Below are 18,917 nucleotides of genomic sequence, written 5' to 3'. Positions count from 1 at the left end.
AGAATTAAACCAGACGACGCAAACCCTACAATTGGAACATCTAAAACTCTAGCTCTAACATGGACCTATCACCCAATGGAAGGCGACAACAACCTATCACTCGTTGGATGGATGATAAGAAGATCTCGCTCTTTTATTGAGCGATAAAAAACTATTCTTGCTATTTTTTCAGACAGATATCTATTTTTCTAAATTTTGAAAAAAGAAAATATAAAAAAACTTGGTGCATGCACCAGCTTCGTCGACCACCAAAATCGTTCGCAACTCGGAAACGGCATCAATATGGGCCTCCGTGCATGCAAGGCCACCACAGGCCCCCGTCCACGCACAAAACTCTCTCTGTCGGAACGAATCGCCCAGAATTCAAGCCTACCCCACGGCGGGCTGAGCTCCTTCCGCTGGGTCACAGGATCTGTTTGGTTTGATGCCAAGAGAGCAAAATTTTGACAGCCCTATCAGGTTTCGTCGTCGTTTGATTCGATGCCAAAATTTTATTAAGTCAGACTCCTTTTTCTCTCAGGAGTCAGGATGCTTCGCTTGAGCTCAAATCTGCCGACAGATGAAGAACAATGCGCGACCAGGCATTGGCACAGTCAATAACAAGAAACAAGGCACTCTTATTGCAGTCCAAATATCCAGAGCCTTTTTATTCCAGAGCATTGAGACGGCACGGCAGCAGAGCCTAGAGATTGAACATGACCTTGATGGCGTCGCGGCCGCGCGCGCTGACCTCGAACGCCTCCTCCACGTCCCGCTGCGAGAACCCGAAGCGGTGCGTGATGAGCGGCTTCACGTCCACCTTGCCGCTGCGCAGGAACTCGATGCACAGCGGCCACGTATCCTTGTACCGGAAGATCCCCACCACGTCCACCTCGCGGATCGCCGCCGACGTCAGCGGCACCGTCATCTCGTTGTGCCCCATCCCCACCAGGCACACCCTCCCGCCGGGCCGCGTCGCCTCCAGCGCCGTCGACATCGTCTTGCTGAACCCGGCGCAGTCCAGGCTCACGTCGATGTCCGCGCCCATCGCCGCCTGGATGCGCTCCACCTCCTCCCCGACGTCCTCCGCCCTCGTCGACACCTTCACCGCGGCGTCCGCGCCCAGGGACTTGGCGACCGACAGGCGGTGCTCGTCCACGTCCACGATCACGATCCGCGGCGCGCCGAAGGCCCGCGCGGCCAGCAGGGTGACCAGACCGATGGGGCCGGCGCCCATGATCAGCACGCTCTTCTCCGAGCCGACCTCCGCGCGGCGGCACGCGTGGACGCCCACGCTCAGGGGCTCGCACATGGCGCCCTCCTCCAGGCTCACGTTGTCGGGGAGCTTGAAGCACAGGTCGCCGGGATGCACGATCTGGTTGGCGAGCGAGCCGTGCACGGGCGGGGTGGCGAAGAACTTCATGTCGTCGCAGAGGTTGTAGCGGCCGCCCTTGCAGTGCCGGCAGCGCCAGCAGCTGATGCCGGGCTCCAGCGCCACGCGGTCGCCCACGGCCAGGTGCGTCACCCCGGTGCCCACCTCCTCGATGACGCCCGCGCACTCGTGCCCAATCACCATAGGCTCCTTCACCACGAAATGCGCGATGCGCATCTCCCTGAGGTAATGCACATCGCTGCCGCATATCCCCACTGCCTTCATCCGCACCCGGACATCATAAGGGCCTGAAAATGCCAATCCAAAATCATGCAAAATATTATTGTAAAACACATTTTACTCGGAGGGGGAAAAAGGTGAGCGGGCTTAATTTTGGGAAATTTGATTATATGTCAAAAAGTTAATCGAACTTTGATAACATGTCGAAAAGTTAATCATCTTTTGATCATATTTCTCATATAAACTAGTTTATAACAAAGTTTAGTCTTAGCCTCTTTTACCCTATGCAGTTAATACGGAATTTTATTACAAACTAGTCATATAGGATATATGATGGAAAAATAATTAACATTGAATATATTATTAAAGTTTTATCAACTTTGAGACATATAATCAATTTTCTCTCTAATTTCTCGAGGAGAAACATCGCCCTAACTGATGCAAAATATTAATCTAGATTCCTGACTACATATGCATATATGACTTTCATGTTCTACAAGATAATGTAAAAAAAAAGAGAAGAGGAGGAATTTGTCAGATGTACCCAGATTTCTGGACTACAAGGGACCAATGGTTCTACAAGACCTGATGAATTATCTAAATGAAGTTGGAACAGCAAAATCCTAGAACAGAGCAAGATTGTTCAGGCAAAGAACATCAAGAAGGCCTCGGGGACACAAACCTAGCGGTGGAAGCTTGAAAGGCATGATCTTGAGGGTGTTCTTGGCCACCAGCCATGCCGCCATGTTCTCCTCCCCCTCGCCGGCCGCCTCGGTTCCTTTCCCTCCCTTCCCCATCTCCCTCTTCCTCTCGCCTCCTCACCCACTCACTCACTATTCAGTTCAGTCACACTATATTCAGAGCAGAGCAGAGCAGAGCAGAGATGGTGAGCGATGTGACGATTTTATATGAAGTCACACTATATGCCGATGCCGATGCCGATGCCGATGCAGCTGGCATCTTTAGCGGGTGTCATGCTTATCGCTTCCGAATCACGATGCTTGCAAGTTGCGGGTGCCGGAAACGGACAGCGAAGGGAGCGTGAGATTTTTGGCCCGTCTCGCTTCTCACCTCTCACACTCCTTGTCGCCGCCAGGCCGAGGCTTTCAGTTGCCTGGTCGTGCTCACGATATTATCGAGCGCACATCACACGTGTCGCCTGGCAGTTCGCAAATTTGTCGTCAGGATGTGGCTGATCAAAGTGTCGAGATAGCGATGAGATTTACAGTGGACGAAATCGATCGGGGATTAGAACGTGTCGTCTCCGTATCGTGATCCTGGAATTGCCACGAAACAGGTGCCTGGTACCATATCCACGTAACCCTTTTGTTAGGGCCACACTTTTTTATATTCGCCATCGCCCGAGAAGACGACGATCGGCGAAAGCCGCCTGCCCGATGACGAAAGGCAGGCCTCGACTTTCAACTGGACACCCTGTCGGTGGCTGCTACCTCAGACGTAATTTCTTTTGGAATTTTGCTGCGCCCTGAGAAATTGGGCTGTATTTGGGTTTGGGCAGGAATCTCGCGTAGGGCCTCGCTGGCGTCGGAGAGTTTATTATTATAAAACCATTTTTTCTTCTTCTATTTCATAAAATTACACTTACTTTATATCACTTTATCATAAACTATATTTTTTTAAGTAACTACATAAAAAATAATGTTAGCAGAGTTAACATACCATGCTAACTACTTCATTTTCCTCACCCGCCACCAAATAGAGAAATTTTATGAGACCCGTCCGTGTAATACCCCCGTGAGACCCTCATCCGTGGCATACACGCATGATCGCATGGCTCACGCGCGTGCATGCCTATGCACACGAAGACACGTGTCAAAGAGATGCACGGATCTCTACGAAAGGCCTGGCCCCATAAAATTTCCTTCCCGCCATCAACCCCACCCACCATCCACCTCCTGCTCACGACGCCGAAGCCACCATCGGCGGTCCACCACTACCCTAGCCTCCTTTTAACTCCCGAGGTTACTGGTGCACCAAAAAATTCGAAACATAACTCCTCCTCTAACCTCACCGCACCGTCACATTCACACTGTAGAAAGCGTACGAAAATAAAGCCCAGCTTCTTGTACAGACCTCACCAGGGCACTAGGATTTACCGATTGGGCCGACAGCCCGTGGAGAGGAATGCACACGGCCGAAAGAAGTAAAGCGGGCTTCGCCAGCGTGTGATCGCCAGGATTCGGCGAGCCCAGGGGAGGCCCGTGACCCCAAGCTTAACTGACTTTGATGCCCACGGCTGGCTTCAGTCCGACTGCCGTCTCCAAAACGGTACTCTACTCTACTCTCATTTGCTAATGCAGGGGACCATGTGGATAAGATACTCCGGCATCACAGGATATGACCTTCCCAATAAGGTTCTGTTGTCATCGTTGATAGCTGATATTTTTCACTGCCTGTACCTTCATCATGTATACCTGGTAGGATGGTACTATTTCACAGCCTGAAGAAACTTCGCACTGTTAATTTGAAGGCAGAAAGATGGTGAGGTCAAGATCACGCTGGGGAATCTCATACCATGCGATGCCATCCGGGCAAAGCTAGGTGTGATCATCTTGCTTTTGGGAGAGCCTATCCATTGGTATAAACTCATTTCCATATCCAGGATCCATCCACAGGCCAGGAGGCATCGCCATGCCATCGATCGTTGCCTGTGCGCCCATAAGAAGCGCCGGCGTTGAGCGGCCGGAACGGAGTGGGCGGTGGCCGCGAGTGCCACGAGATCGGTTATGCATTCACATAATCGTATAGGCATGCGGGAGTGTTAGCTTGCCAAAGGAGAGCTGCCTTTTGACTGCCCCCAGCTTGATCAACTAGGTTTAGAGGCAAGCATACATATATTCCAGTCACTGCTCCAGTACACATCAGCTCAATCACTGTGCTTTCAGTCCATTAATCTCTCAGGTCAGGCTATCAGAAGGAACTGCAGTACGGAAATCCTGCTAACTTTATACATCTCAGTAAGAGTAATGCGTTAGATTAGGTTAAGTAAAACAAGGGCCTCACTATATGAATATGAGAGCAGGTACATAAAATGATTTGACTTGAAGTTACCATCTCAACTATTCGAACAAAAAAAACAGAACTGCGATGATAATTGAATAATTTTAGACAATACAGTGGAAATTGAGTTATTTCAAAGGCTAGCTAAAACAGACACAATATAAAGTGTCACAAATCGAAGTAAAATAACTGAAATCATATATATATCATGGATAATGAACTACTAATAGCTAGCTTTGTTAGCTGTCAGTTATGTGTTTGCATCAGGACATCGACAGGCGATCTCCTTCCGCTTGACTGGATCATTAGCGTTGCATAATTTGCTCGTTTTTCATAAGAACAAGATACATCAATTGCGTGCACGTCGCTTGAGAACTGATCGATGTGTGTGAACAGAAAGGATTTTGTCGTGGATCTCAAGGCATCGAGCGACGGACACACATACTTAATAGGTGACGATGACGACGACATTGTAAACAGGGAGCACGTACTTCTGGCATTATAAACTAAAAATGCTTTCTTTTTCTGCATTTGCTTCTGCTCAACATGATGAACAGAACTTCATTACCTGAATGCTGTATTGTGATCGATGTTGATAATAATTTTTAGTGGAATTTTTTAACGAAGCAGTAATTATACGGCGCGCGAGAGCAGCGACGAACTCTTTCCCCGGGACCTTTGCTGGAATTGACCTCTCCTACTTCGTAATCCCATTCAGCCGGTGGACTCGCCATCGTTGTCACTGCATTCTCCATGCTGGGCACGCAGCCGGTCGACTCGCCGCCGGCGAAGCAACTCGTCATCGTTGTCACTGAAGGATATTTATTGCTTATTAGCGATACGATGTTGGCGACTGGCGAGTGCCTGCAGGCTACGGCAGAATAGAGATTTGTTGGACCATTCCGATCGGCATTACGCAGATCTGATTTTGTAAAACCATGTGCAATGGATTCTCTCACAAGTCATAACTCTCTACCGTATAAAATATAAATTGATTTTCAAACTATTTATTTCTTTTACTCTCCTCTCATCTAATAAAAACCCTTAAAATTCAAATAATTTACTCATTTTTATTATTTAATGCCATCCTCTTATCCCTATTGTCGGAGGGTGAACTCCTCAAACGGGGATCCGAAAGGACCCTTTTGAGATTCAGCTGGGGATGATTCTGAATCCGTTTCGTATGTGAAATAAATGGGAGTAAATGAGATGCAGGTGTGGTGGAATGATCGGATGCAGGAAGAAGTAAATGCTCAGGGGATTTTTAGACAGGTTCGGGCTGTATTGAGCGCAACACCCTGCTCCTGTGTGTATACTATAAATGCTCTGAGAATGTCTCTCTGAGGATCTGCTGTGTTACAAGAATATTTGTCTAAGTCTAGAGTTTCGTGCTTCCGTCATCGTTGATCGGAGTTTGTCCGATGTGCTCTAGGTCTTCCGTCTTCTTTGTCTTGTGTGTTCTCCGAGACCCGTCTTGTGTGTTCCTCTCAATCCCCTCCTCTCCGGGGAGTCCGCCCCTCCTTTCTACCCGTCGGGGCGGTAGCATGCCCAAAAAGGATGACGCAAGTTCCAAGGCATCATAAATGGAAAACAACCATCATGGGCTGCTGCGCGAGATGACGGGAGGGTTGCAAATGCGTCCCTGTCCAGTCTTTTTCGTTATCATTCCGCTTTCCGACGAGCGCTGCGGGGAGGGTCCACCGGGCAACCACCGAGCAGCCCCGCGTGCCCGCCCGGTCAGAGCAGACCTGACATAGCAGGGCGGCAGGCGGTGTGCCTCGAGTTCTACGACGTTATTCCGAGGCGCGTCGGATGACGCACGATGAGACCCGTGCATTAAATGTCCCCACGCCTCCCTGCCAGGCTGTGGGCAGGGACTGACAGCAAGCGTGGGGGGAGTGGTTGGAAAGGACATGCCTGAAAGTGCCTAGAGGGGGGGGGGTGAATAGGCTTTTCTGAAAATTAAAACTAAGAACAGCGGATTAAAACTGCCGGATATTCCGGTGAAGGCCGGATACTCCGGTATGGTCCGGAGTATCCGGTCTAGTCCGGAGTCTCCGGTCTAAATGGGAATTTCAGAATAAATACGAATTAAAGATAACAGTTAGAGTCTAAGATTTATACTAGGTCTACTAGATATCATAGAGCTAAAAGAACACTTAACACTAGCAAGATAGTCACTAGAGCAATTTATATAACAAGTCACAAAATTCACACGATAAAGTAAATATCACAAATAAGAACACGTGAATTTATCCCGGAGTTCGGCCAACTCACAAAGAAGTGCCTACGTCTCCGTTGAGGAGCTCACAAAGAGCCGGGTCTTTTCCAACCCTTTCCTCTTCTAGCGACCACCAAGATCAAGCTAGAAATTCTTACTCAATTCGAAGATGTTTACAAACTACTCGAGGCACACCACAAGTTTTGGGTGCTCTACGGGCGACTCCTTTCCTTCTAGAAGCCCAAAGCTTCAAGAGAGATGATTGCAGTAGATGCTCAATGAAGAACTCAATTGCTCAAGTGGCTTGTATTCTCTCCAAACACAAACTCTCGAAAATTTGCAAACTTTGCACTAGAGGTGGTTGGAGGGTTTTTGAATGCTCTTAAAGTGCTCAAGAGGTCTCAAGTTTATCAGCCACAGCAAGCTCTAAATGCCATGGGGTGAGGGGGCATTTATAGCTCTCTCTCAAAAACTAGCCGTTACCGTTTTGTCAGAACTTACCGGAGTATCCGGTGTACACCGGAGTATCCGGCCCTAAATCCAAAACCGGCGTCAGAACGGTCACAGAACGTGTCAGAACTAGCCGTTACAGTTCTGTTAAATTACCGGAGTCTCCGGTGAACACCGGAGTCTCCGGTCCTGACAGTCCTTCCAAAAATGTTAAGTCCGGAGACCAGCCGGACCCTCCGGCCTCTCCAGGTACCGGAGTATCCGGTGAACACCGGAGACTCCGGCCTCTCTTTTCTTTTATCAAAAAGATTAAACGCTAACCGAGAGTCTCTGCCAGAGTCTCCCTCGGAGACTCCGGTTAACACTAAAACATTTACCGAAGTATCCGGTGAACACTAGAGACTCCGGTCCCCTTTTAATTAAAATAAACACTTAAACGAGACTCTCTGGCGGAGTCTCCCTCGGAGACTCCGGTCTGTTAACCCTTAAATTACCGGAGTATCCGGTGAACACCGGAGACTCCTGAAAGTGCCTAGAGGGGGGGTGAATAGGCTTTTCTGAAATTTAAAACTAAAAACAGTGGATTAAACTGCCGGATACTCCGGTGAAGTCCGGATACTCCGGTATGGTCCGGAGTATCCGGTCTAGTCCGGAGTCTCCGGCCTGACAGGAAAACGTAGAATAAATTTGCACTGAGGATCACAGCTAGATTCTATGAGATGCACTAGGTCAAGAAGATGTTACTGAGCTAGAACAACAAATAAAACTAGCAAGATTGATACTATAGCAATTTAAATGACAAATGATTAAATGTGCACGATCAAGTGAGTTTCACAAAATAGAACACGAGAATATATCCCGGAGTTCGGCCACCTCACAAAGAAGTGCCTACGTCTCCGTTGAGGAGCTCACAAAGAGCCGGGTCTTCTCCAACCCTATCCTCTTCTAGCGACCACAAAGATCAAGCTAGAAATTCTTACTCAATATGAAGGTGCTTACAAACTTCCCGAGGCACACCACAAGTTTTGGGTGCTCTTCGGGCAACTCCTTTCCTTTTAGAAACCCAAAGCTTCAAAGGAAATGATCGCAGAAAATTGCTCGATGAAGAACTCAATGCTCAAGTGGCTTGAACTCTCTCCAAAACCACACTCTTAAATTTTTGCAAATTTGGCTCTAGAGATGATTGGAGAGGCTTTGAATGCTCTTAAAGTGCTCAAGAGGTCTCAAGGAAACCAGCCACAGCAAGCTCTAAATGTTATGGAGAGAGGGGGCATTTATAGCACTCTCTCACAGACTAGCCGTTACTGTTTTTGTCGGAGCTTACCGGAGTATCCGGTGTACACCGGAGTCTCCGGTCCTAAATCCAAAAACGGCGTCAGAACGGTCACCGAACGTGTCAGAACTAGCCGTTACGGTTCTGTTTAATTGCCGGAGTCTCCGGTGAACACCGGAGTCTCCGGTCCTGACAGTCTTTCCAAAAAGATTAAGTCCGGAGACTAGCCGGACCCTCCGGCAACTTCAGGTACCGGAGTATCCGGTGAACACCGGAGACTCCGGTCTTTTCTATTAAATATCAAAAAGATTAAAAGCTAACCGAGAGCCTCTGCCGGAGTCTACCTCGGAGACTCCGACTGCAAACAAAACATTTTACCGGAGTATCCGGTGAACACCGGAGACTCCGGTCTTTTTCTTGGAAAGATTAACCCGAAGCCGAGACTCTCTGCCGGAGGCTAGCACGGAGACTCCGGCTGAGCGCTGAGTACCGGAGTATCCGGTGAACACCGGAGACTCCGGACTCAGAGAATTTTCAGAAAGAGTTTCGTGTGCGTGAGTGAATGTGTCTCTCAATTTGGTGGTTCTAAAGGATCTCTTGAGCATTGAGACACTAATCAAGCAAAATAAATTCATCCATCTAGGAAAAAATCTATCCTAGACTCAATTGCAAAAGTAAAAAGAATTTAAGCCCTATTTAATATCCTTCGATGATTCTTTAATTGTTTTGACGGGCGACAAACGTTACTTGCCTTCACAACTAATGCTCATACCTGTTCAATACTTACAAAGCACGTTAGTTCTTTAATCGTTTTGTCATCAATAAGCCAAAACCCACTTAGGAGGCCTAGATGCACTTTCAACTCCGGCCTTTTTCCAAAAAGAATAAACCATAACCGAGACTCTCTGCCGGAGTCTACCTCGGAGACTCCGGCTGAACACTGAGTACCGGAGTATCCGGTGAACACCGGAGACTCTGGACTCAGTGAAGTTTTTCAGAATGAATTCTGTGTCCATGAGTAAATATGTCTCTCAACTAGGTGGTTCTAAAGGATCTCTTGAGCATTGAGACATTAATCAAGCAATCAAATCCATCCTTCTAAAAAAGCATCTATCCTAGACTCAATTTCAAAAATAAAAGAATGTAAACCCTATTTAGTACTCTTCGTTGATTCTCCATTTGTTTCGGCGGGCGTCAAACGTCATTTATCTTCACAACTAATGCTTAAACCTGTTCATAACTCGAAAAGCATGTTAGTTCTTTAGTCGTTTTGTCATCAATAAGCCAAAACCCACTTAGGGGGCCTAGATGCACTTTCAATCTCCCCCTTTTTGGTGATTGATGACAACCCGATTAAAGCATACACAAAGATATATGAAATAGGATTTTGAATTCTAGAAGATATGGTGAGCTTCCCCTAAATGTGTGCATTAGTTTAAACCGAGTTATACACAAATGCACATATTTGAGATTTAAATTCACAGGAGCTCCCCCTATATCCTAGAATCCGTGGGATACAATTTTATGGCAGGACATGGAACACACAAAACTTAAGAAAGTACGACAATCATCACACTAACATAAAAGTCTTACAAATTTAAACGAGCACAAGGCTCAACACAAACAATAGTCCAATTGTCCAACAACGATAGGAATTAAACGAAGTCCAAAGCTAAGGGAACTAAAGAGAACTAGGGAATGGATAACTTTCTCTCTCCCTTTGTCATCAAGCACCAAAAAGAGAGAGCCTAATCGCTGCTGCCATCTTCTTCATCATCTTCTTCTTCTTCATCACTTCCTTCGGAGTTGTTGCCAGAAGCGGCGTCTGAGGAGTCATCTTGCACTTGTTGTTGAGAGCTCTCTGCAGCCGCTTGGGCTTCATCGTACCATGCCCAAGGGTTTTCAATCTCAATCGGTGCACTCTCCGCTTCATCCGAAGCAATAGGTGAATAAGGTGGCTGAAGGTTCATGGAGGTGTACATTTCCTTCTGACGTTTCTCCATTTTCTTTAACCGAGCACCTTGCTCCTTGATTTGAGTAGCATTGTGGGTGCAAATTCTGAAGATTGCCTTGAGAGCGCTTTTGATGAATGATGACCCTCGAGGAGGAGCACGTCTCGAGGCAAACTGTCTTGATCTAGGAGGAGCACGAGGAGGTGATGGTGGTAGAGAGGGAGCTCGGATGTTCAAAGGCCTCATCCGATAGGGTTCATGTTTGACTTCCTTCACAAATGTCTTCTTGGATACCTTCTCAATGATAAACATTAGATAAGGGGCATATCCACAACTTTTGATTGGCGACTTGGATGTAAAAATAATTTCTTCCCAAAGAAAGTGCGCCATGTGAAAGGAGCATGATCATTGGACATGGCTGCAAGGAGGTTTCTAGAGATACTCTGAACTGTTGTTGCATCCCCACTCTTGGGCGCCAAGGTGAGTCAAAACATGGAGTTTAAGCAGCGATAGAAAGGCCTCATCCCTGTAAGCTTTCCGAACTCAACTCGTCCATGATTCAAATACATGAACCCAATTTCTTCCAAGGTCAGTTGATTCTCATTGTGAATTTGATCTTTGGAAGTATCTCTGGCATCAAGATGGAAGTTGTGAGCAAAGCCTCTGAAGCTAACTCTGTATTTAACTCCCTCTATCATCCAGTGCATAACAGGATTTTCCGATCCCTCAAACCATACTGTAGCATAGAACTGTGCGATAACTTCCTCGCACCAATCATACTTGAAAGCCATAATATTTTTTACCTTCTTGCTCTCACAAGCTGCAATCACCTCATTGAACACAGGATCATCATTTTGAGCCATATAGTTCCAGTCAATCCATTGCATAGAAGTGATCGGCTTCTTCTTGGCCAAAATCACTATCTCATAGAAATCTGCCTGAAAATCATTCCAGAACCGATAATCTGCAATATTCTTCTCATAATCATATGGGTTGTTCAATCTTTCACTAACAACCCTGGAGACATGCTTCTTGTAGTTCACTGTTTGTTTTGGAGTGTCAATGACACTAGCAGTTCTCCGAGGTCTATGAAGTTTCAAGGGTCCAATAACTTCATCAGTCTGATCTTCTTCATCATCCTCGGACTCAGACGAGTGTTCTTGAGCAACACCTTTGCCTCTCTCTTCCCTAGAGGGCATTCCTCCTTGTCCTCTTCCCGCTGTCACTTTAGCTAGTCCCTTTCCCCTCCCACTATCTCGGCCTCTCATAGCTTGAGTTTTGGTCCGGCATACGGTCACAATGTCTCTCTCATATTGTTGAGTGGCTCCTCCTTCTTCAATGTGGATGCCTATGCCTGAGGCTACTTTGCGAACTCTTTCACCGCTAGCGTGACCACTTCCACTATCTTCCGAGTGTGCCGGAGCTCTTGTTTCTTGAGCGCGAGGGTCACTCTTTTGTTTCTTTTTCTTTTCGAAAGTATGACCCTTCTCAAAATGATCTCCGGCCATTGCAAGAACACCTAGGAGATATAGAATGAACAAAGGATATGAGGAACAAATGATTGGCAGAATCTGCTGAAAAAATAGGTGTACACCGGATACTCCGGTCAGCCCCGAAAAATCCCCCAAATCCTAGGGTTTGGAAGATTTGGCCGACTAGAGTTGTAACAAGTTTGGGAAAGTGTTCTAGGAGGTACTAGTAGCTATTCTACGAAGGGAAAACAATCCTAGACATGGGCATTGAGAGATCAGGAAGATTTTTGAAGAGATACCTTTTGAGCTCAAATTCTCCGGGGATCTTGATGAATAGGAATCTTCGGAGGTTCTGGCCTTCAATCCAAGTGAGAAACCTAGCAAATCTCGTGGTTCCTTGGTTTCTTCTCAAAAATCGCCGAACAGAGAGAGCTTTTGGGAGAGAGGAGTTGAGAATAGATGAGAAAAGGAAACTGTTCGGGCTGGGGGTTATGTAGGAATCTGGAAACACTGGAGACTCCGATGTAGACCGGAGACTCCGGTCCTGACACTTATACCGAAGACTCCGGTGAAGACCGGACTATCTGGTAACTGGAAACAGGACAGGAATCAGCTTGAGCTGTGAACAATGTCAGGTCCGGATACTCTGGTGAACACCGGACATTCCGGAACCTGGAACTGTGACAAAATAGATTTAGAGCTGAGATTCGGGGAGGAGTTTTTCTGGGGAGAAAATTGTTGGACAAGAGGACTAATTTGCTAAATGTGATCAGCCAACAAGCATCATTACATAACTATGATCACAAATTGTAAATTATGATCGAGAGATCAAAGAGCCAAATAATTTTGAGAAAATCACTCAAAAATACAGTTTTCGCAAACTCTTAACTAAGAAAGCTATAAATCTATAACAAGAAAGTGTATGGAACAGTTCAAGCCATGTTTCGAGAATCTAGGATATTTAATTCACTTCTCAACTCGCAAAACCTTTGCTCGTCTAGTGGTTTAGTGAGGATATCGGCTAATTGTCTTTCGGTTCTCACATGTCGAATATCAATATCCCCTTTTGTCGCATGATCTCTCAAGAAATGATGTCTAATGTCTATGTGCTTGGTTTTTGAGTGTTGTGCGGGATTGTTAGCTATTTTGATGGCACTCTCATTATCACACAAAAGTGGAATTTTGGAAGTTTTGTGGCCATAGTCTTTTAGAGTTTGCTTCATCCATAGAAGTTGAGCACAACAAGCTCCCGCGGCATCATATTCGGCTTCGGCGGTGGATAGAGCTACGGAATTTTGTTTCTTGGACGACCATGACACTAAGGACCTACCCAAGAATTGGTAAGTTCCCGAAGTGCTTTTTCTATCCACTTTGCAGCCGGCATAATCAGAGTCCGAATAGCCGATAAGGTCGAAGGATGACCTTTTTGATACCATAAGCCAATGTATGGAGTATGAACTAAATATCGAAGAATCCTCTTAACGGCCATTAAATGGCATTCTTTGGGAGCGGCTTGAAATCTTGCACACATGCACACACTAAGCATGATATCGGGCCTAGATGCACATAAATAAAGCAAAGATCCTATCATGAAACGATATAACTTTTGATCCACGCTTTTGCCTTCTCTATTGAGATCAAGATGTCCATTAGTTTGCATAGGCGTCTTGATTGGTTTGGCATTCTCCATGTCAAACTTCTTGAGCATGTCTTTGATATACTTGGTTTGGAAAATGAAGGTTCCTTCCTTGAGTTACATGATTTGAAATCCAAGAAAGAACTTCAATTCTCCCATCATGGACATCTCAAACCTCCTTGTCATGATCCTACTAAAGTCTTCACAAAATTATTGATTAGTAGAACCAAATATAATGTCATCGATATATATTTGGCAAATAAATAAATCATTATCAACATTCTTAGTAAAAAGAGTAGAGTCGATTTTGCCTATTTCAAAGCTCTTTTTGACAAGAAAATTCCTAAGGCATTCATACCATGCTCTAGGAGCTTGCTTTAGCCCATAAAGCGCCTTATGGAGTCTAAAAACATGTCCAGGATGTTTGGGATCTTCAAAGCCGGGCGGTTGCTCCACATATACCAATTCGGAAATTGATCCATTTAGAAATACGCTCTTCACATCCATTTGATATAACTTGAAATCATGGTGAGTAGCATAGGCTAATAAAATACGAATTGACTCTAGCCTAGCTACGGGAGCGTATGTCTCACCAAAATCCAAACCTTCGATTTGAGTGAACCCTTGAGCAACCAAGCTAGCTTTGTTCCTTGTTACTATCCCATTTTCATCTTGTTTATTGCGGAAGACCTATTTTGTCCCAATCATATTTTGTTTTGGCCTTTCCACCAAAGACCAAACTTCATTTCTTTTGAAGTTGTTCAATTCTTCTTGCATAGTCATTACCCAATCCGGATCATCAAGCGCTTCTTTTACCTTCAAAGGTTCCAAAGAGGAAACAAAAGAGTAAAATTCACAAAAATTTGCAATTCTTGAACGAGTAGTTACCCCCTTTTGTATATCACCAAAGATGTTGTCCACGGGGTGATCTCTTTGGATGCTTTGATGAACGTGTGGGTGTGGCACTTGTGATTGATGTTGAATGTCTTCCACTTTATCATCCAAAAAACTATTTGGGTCTTCACGGTCTTGATGTTGGTCTTGTGATCTCTTGTCGTCTTGTTCTTGGGTTGATGTTGATGGTTCTACTTGCATTGATGAAGATGGTTGATCTTGATCATTTTGAGCTTCTTGAGTCTTTTGTTGCTCTAGGGGCTTGATTTCGCCAATTGCCATCTTCTTGATTGCTTCGCTTGGTATTTCTTCGTCACCTAGCACATTAGTATCAACTTGCTCCACTTGGGAGCCATTAGATTCATCAAATGTTACATCTCTCGCAATTTCAACACACTCGATGATTTTGTTGAAAATGCGGTAGGCGTAGGCATTTGATCCATAACCAAGCATAAACCCTTCATCTACTTTTGGAGCAAAATTTGAACTTCTAGCTTTCTTGTTTAAAATAAAGCATTTGCTACCAAAGACCTTAAAGTAAGAAACGTTGGGCTTGTTACCGGTTAGAAGCTCATATGAAGTCTTGTTCAATAACTTGTGTAAATACAACCGGTTGATGACGTGGCATGCGGTGTTGATTGCTTCCGCCCAAAATTGATCCGATACCTTGTATTCATCAAGCATTGTTCTTGCGGACTCAATTAGAGTCCTATTCTTTCTCTCGACTACTCCATTTTGTTGAGGAGAGTAGGGAGCCGAGAATTCATGTTTGATTCCTTCTTCATCAAGAAACTCTTCAACTTGTATGTTCTTGAACTCGCTTCCATTGTCGCTTCTTACTCTCTTGATCTTTACTTCGAACTCATTTTGGGCTCTTCTTACAAACTTCTTGAAAATGGCTTGAGTTTCGCTTTTATCATGCAAGAAGAATACCCAAGTGAAACGTGAAAAATCATCAACAATAACTAAACCATATTTGTTACCTCCGATACTTATGTAAGTGATTGGCCCAAATAAGTCTATGTGGAGGAGTTCCAATAGTCTTGTAGTGGTGGTCATCACATTTTTCAAGGGATGAGATGCTCCAACTTGCTTTCCCACTTGACAAGCACTACAAATTCTATCTTTCTCAAAAGACACATTTGTTAGTCCTATGATGTGTTCGCCCTTTTGAAGTTTAGACAAATTCCTCATGCCAACATGAGCAAGTCGGCGATGCCAAAGCCAACCCATGCTAGACTTAGCCATCAAGCAAGTTTTAGGCTTCACTTCATCCGTTGAAAAATCAACAAGATAGAGTTTACCCTTCAACTTGTCGGTGAAGGCTATTAGGCGTCCTCCCTTCTAGAGACAATCACACCCTCATTCGTAAAAAGATAATTATAACCTATCTCACATAATTGAGATACGGATAATAAATTGTAATTAAGAGATTTGACTAACAAGACATTTGAAATAGAATGATCATTTGAGATGGCGATTTTACCTAGGCCCATTACCTCTCCTTTTCCATTATCGCCAAAAATAATGTTTTCATGAGGTCCTCTATTTTCTTCAAAGTAAGAAAACATACTCTTTTCTCCGGTCATGTGATTTGTACATCCACTATCAATGACCCAACTTGATCCTCCGTAGGAGTATGCCTACAAAACAAAGTTATGCCTTTATTTTAGGTACCCAAATTTGTTTGGGTCCTTTAGCGTTAGTCACAAGCACTTTTGGCACCCACATATTCCTTTTAACAATTCTATCTCTTGTGCGGGGACCAACATAGAGAGCAACCACTTTACCACGGTGATCTCTCTTTAACATATATGAGGCATAGAATGAACATTGGGGAGCATGAGCCTTCGGTTGCCTTGTTTGAGCCATGTGATTAACTTGTTTGCCTCATTTGACAAACTTGAGGCAATTTTCATCTAAACAAAATAATTTCTCTTGAAGCAAGAAATTGTTACTCTTAAGGTCAGCAATTGAGGAATTGACTAAATCATAATATTTAGACAATTTCTCAACTTTTTCCTTCTCTTTAGCAAAGAGCTCCTCGAGTTCAAGATTTCTCTCCTTTTCAAGGATGAGCAAATCTTCTTGTCTTTCGATGGTCTCTTCATGACTATCTATTGTATCCATTAGCTCCTTTATTTTAGTCATAACATTTTTATTCAAACCTTTGAACAAGTTATCACAATCACTATCATACTCACTATCACTATCTAAAAACTTGGATTGAGATTTTACCTTGCGGCTTTTAGCCATGAAGCATTCGGGGAGTCGTCATCATCATCACTCATTAAGAGTGATTTTCTTGGTGTAGGCTCATGAATAGCAATGGTGGCGACTCCTTCATCATCGGAGTCGGAGTCGGAGTTTGAATCCCACTCTTCTCCAATGTGTGCTTGGCCCGAATACTTTTTCTTGTACATCTTGTTCTTGTCCTTCTTGTGCAGCTTGACTTTGTTGTCTTCTTTGTCTTTTCCTTTCTTCTTATTTGGACAATCGGCTATAAAGTGACCAACTTCGCCACATTCATAGCATGCCCTCCTTGATGTTCTCTTCTTAGGCATGTCTCTCTTCTATTTTGAATAGCCTCCATTTCTCATGAATTTCTTGAATCTTTTCACAAAGAAGGTCATTTCTTCATCTTCGGAGCTTTCATTTTCACTTGTACTTGATTCTTGGACTTGCTTGCTCTTGCTTGCTTTGAATGCAACCTCTTTGTTCCTTGAGGTTGAGCTTTGCTTTGCATGAATCTTCACTTCATTTGCTTCTTCTTCCATGAGCTCATGAGCAAGAATCCTTCCAAGCACATCACTTGGTGTGAGCCTCTTGTAGTCCCTTCTCTCTCGGAGGAGCGTCACCAAAGTGGGATTTCTAGGAGCAAATGCACTAAGTAATCTCTTCACAACTTTGTGATCATCAATGTCCTCGCTTCCGAGCCCTCTTAGCTTGTTCACAAGCACCATCATCCGATCATACATTGCTTGAGGAGTTTCATGATCCTCCATCACAAATCTTCCTAGCTTTCCCTCAAGCAACTCTATTTTGGATTCTCTCACACTTGTAGTCCCTTCATGAGCAACTTGAAGTATATCCCAAATTTGCTTAGCTTCCTCAAGTCCATCCACTTTATTGAATTCTTTCGGACTCAAGGCACTAAGCAACACACTTGTGGCTTGAGCATTGCGATGCATATTTTGTTCTTCACTTGAGGTGAGCTCTTGGTCTTCCTCCAGCAACTCAAAACATGTGCAAACAATCTTCCAAATACTTGGATGAAGAGAGATTAAATGCATTTCTATTTTGTGCCTCCAAGCGGCATAATGAGTACCATCGAAGAATGGTGCACGCCCGGAAGGCACGGAAATGTAATTGCTTGAAGAATTCAAACGATCATAATTGAAAGGAATTTCACTTCCCTTTCCTTTACCATTACCATCGTCACTCCTTGATGGATCATCTTTAAAACCCCTCGGACTTCCGGATGTCGACATAATGACTCCCTCCAAGCGGTGAAGCTTTGTAGGAGGTTAGGCTTTGATACCAATTGAAAGTGCCTAGAGGGGGGGGGTGAATAGGCTTTTCTGAAAATTAAAACTAAGAACAGCAAATTAAAACTGCCGGATATTCCGGTGAAGGCCGGATACTCCGGTATGGTCCGGAGTATCCGGTCTAGTCCGGAGTCTCCGGCCTAAATGGGAATTTCAGAATAAATGCGAATTAAAGATAACAGTTAGAGTCTAAGGTTTATACTAAGTCTACTAGATATCACAGAGCTAAAAGAACACTTAACACTAGCAAGATAGTCACTAAAGCAATTTATATGACAAGTCACAAAATTCACACGATAAAGTAAATATCACAAATAAGAACACGTGAATTTATCTCGGAGTTCGGCCAACTCACAAAGAAGTGCCTACGTCTCCGTTGAGGAGCTCACAAAGAGCCGGGTCTTTTCCAACCCTTTCCTCTTCTAGCGACCACCAAGATCAAGCTAGAAATTCTTACTCAATTCGAAGATGTTTACAAACTACTCGAGGCACACCACAAGTTTTGGGTGCTCTACGGGTGACTCCTTTCCTTCTAGAAGCCCAAAGCTTCAAGAGAGATGATTGCAGTAGATGCTCAATGAAGAACTCAAATGCTCAAGTGGCTTGTATTATCTCCAAACACAAACTCTCGAAAATTTGCAAACTTTGCACTAGAGGTGGTTGGAGGGTCTTTGAATGCTCTTAAAGTGCTCAAGAGGTCTCAAGTTTATCAGCCACAGCAAGCTCTAAATGCCATGGGGTGAGGGGGTATTTATAGCTCTCTCTCAAAAACTAGCCGTTACTGTTTTGTCAGAACTTACCGGAGTATCCGGCCCTAAATCCAAAACCGGCGTCAGAACGGTCACAGAACGTATCAGAA

General features: G+C 44.7%; 1 protein-coding gene across 1 annotated transcript; it reads right to left on the bottom strand.

The window, feature by feature from the left end:
• Positions 1-597: 597 nt before the first annotated feature.
• Positions 598-2,474, bottom strand: LOC133895424 (sorbitol dehydrogenase). Its single transcript, XM_062335730.1, has 2 exons — positions 2,274-2,474; positions 598-1,659 (listed from the first exon to the last, which is right to left on the bottom strand). Exons 1-2 carry the CDS (start codon positions 2,386-2,388, stop codon positions 683-685), a joined length of 1,092 nt encoding a protein of 363 aa, XP_062191714.1. The 5' UTR covers positions 2,389-2,474; the 3' UTR covers positions 598-682.
• Positions 2,475-18,917: the final 16,443 nt, after the last annotated feature.

This window comes from Phragmites australis, chromosome 16 (assembly GCF_958298935.1).
Source record: "Phragmites australis chromosome 16, lpPhrAust1.1, whole genome shotgun sequence".
Classification (NCBI taxonomy): Eukaryota; Viridiplantae; Streptophyta; class Magnoliopsida; order Poales; family Poaceae; genus Phragmites; species Phragmites australis.
Note: the sequence above shows the minus strand (reverse complement) of the source record. Positions and strands in the feature narration are given on the sequence as shown.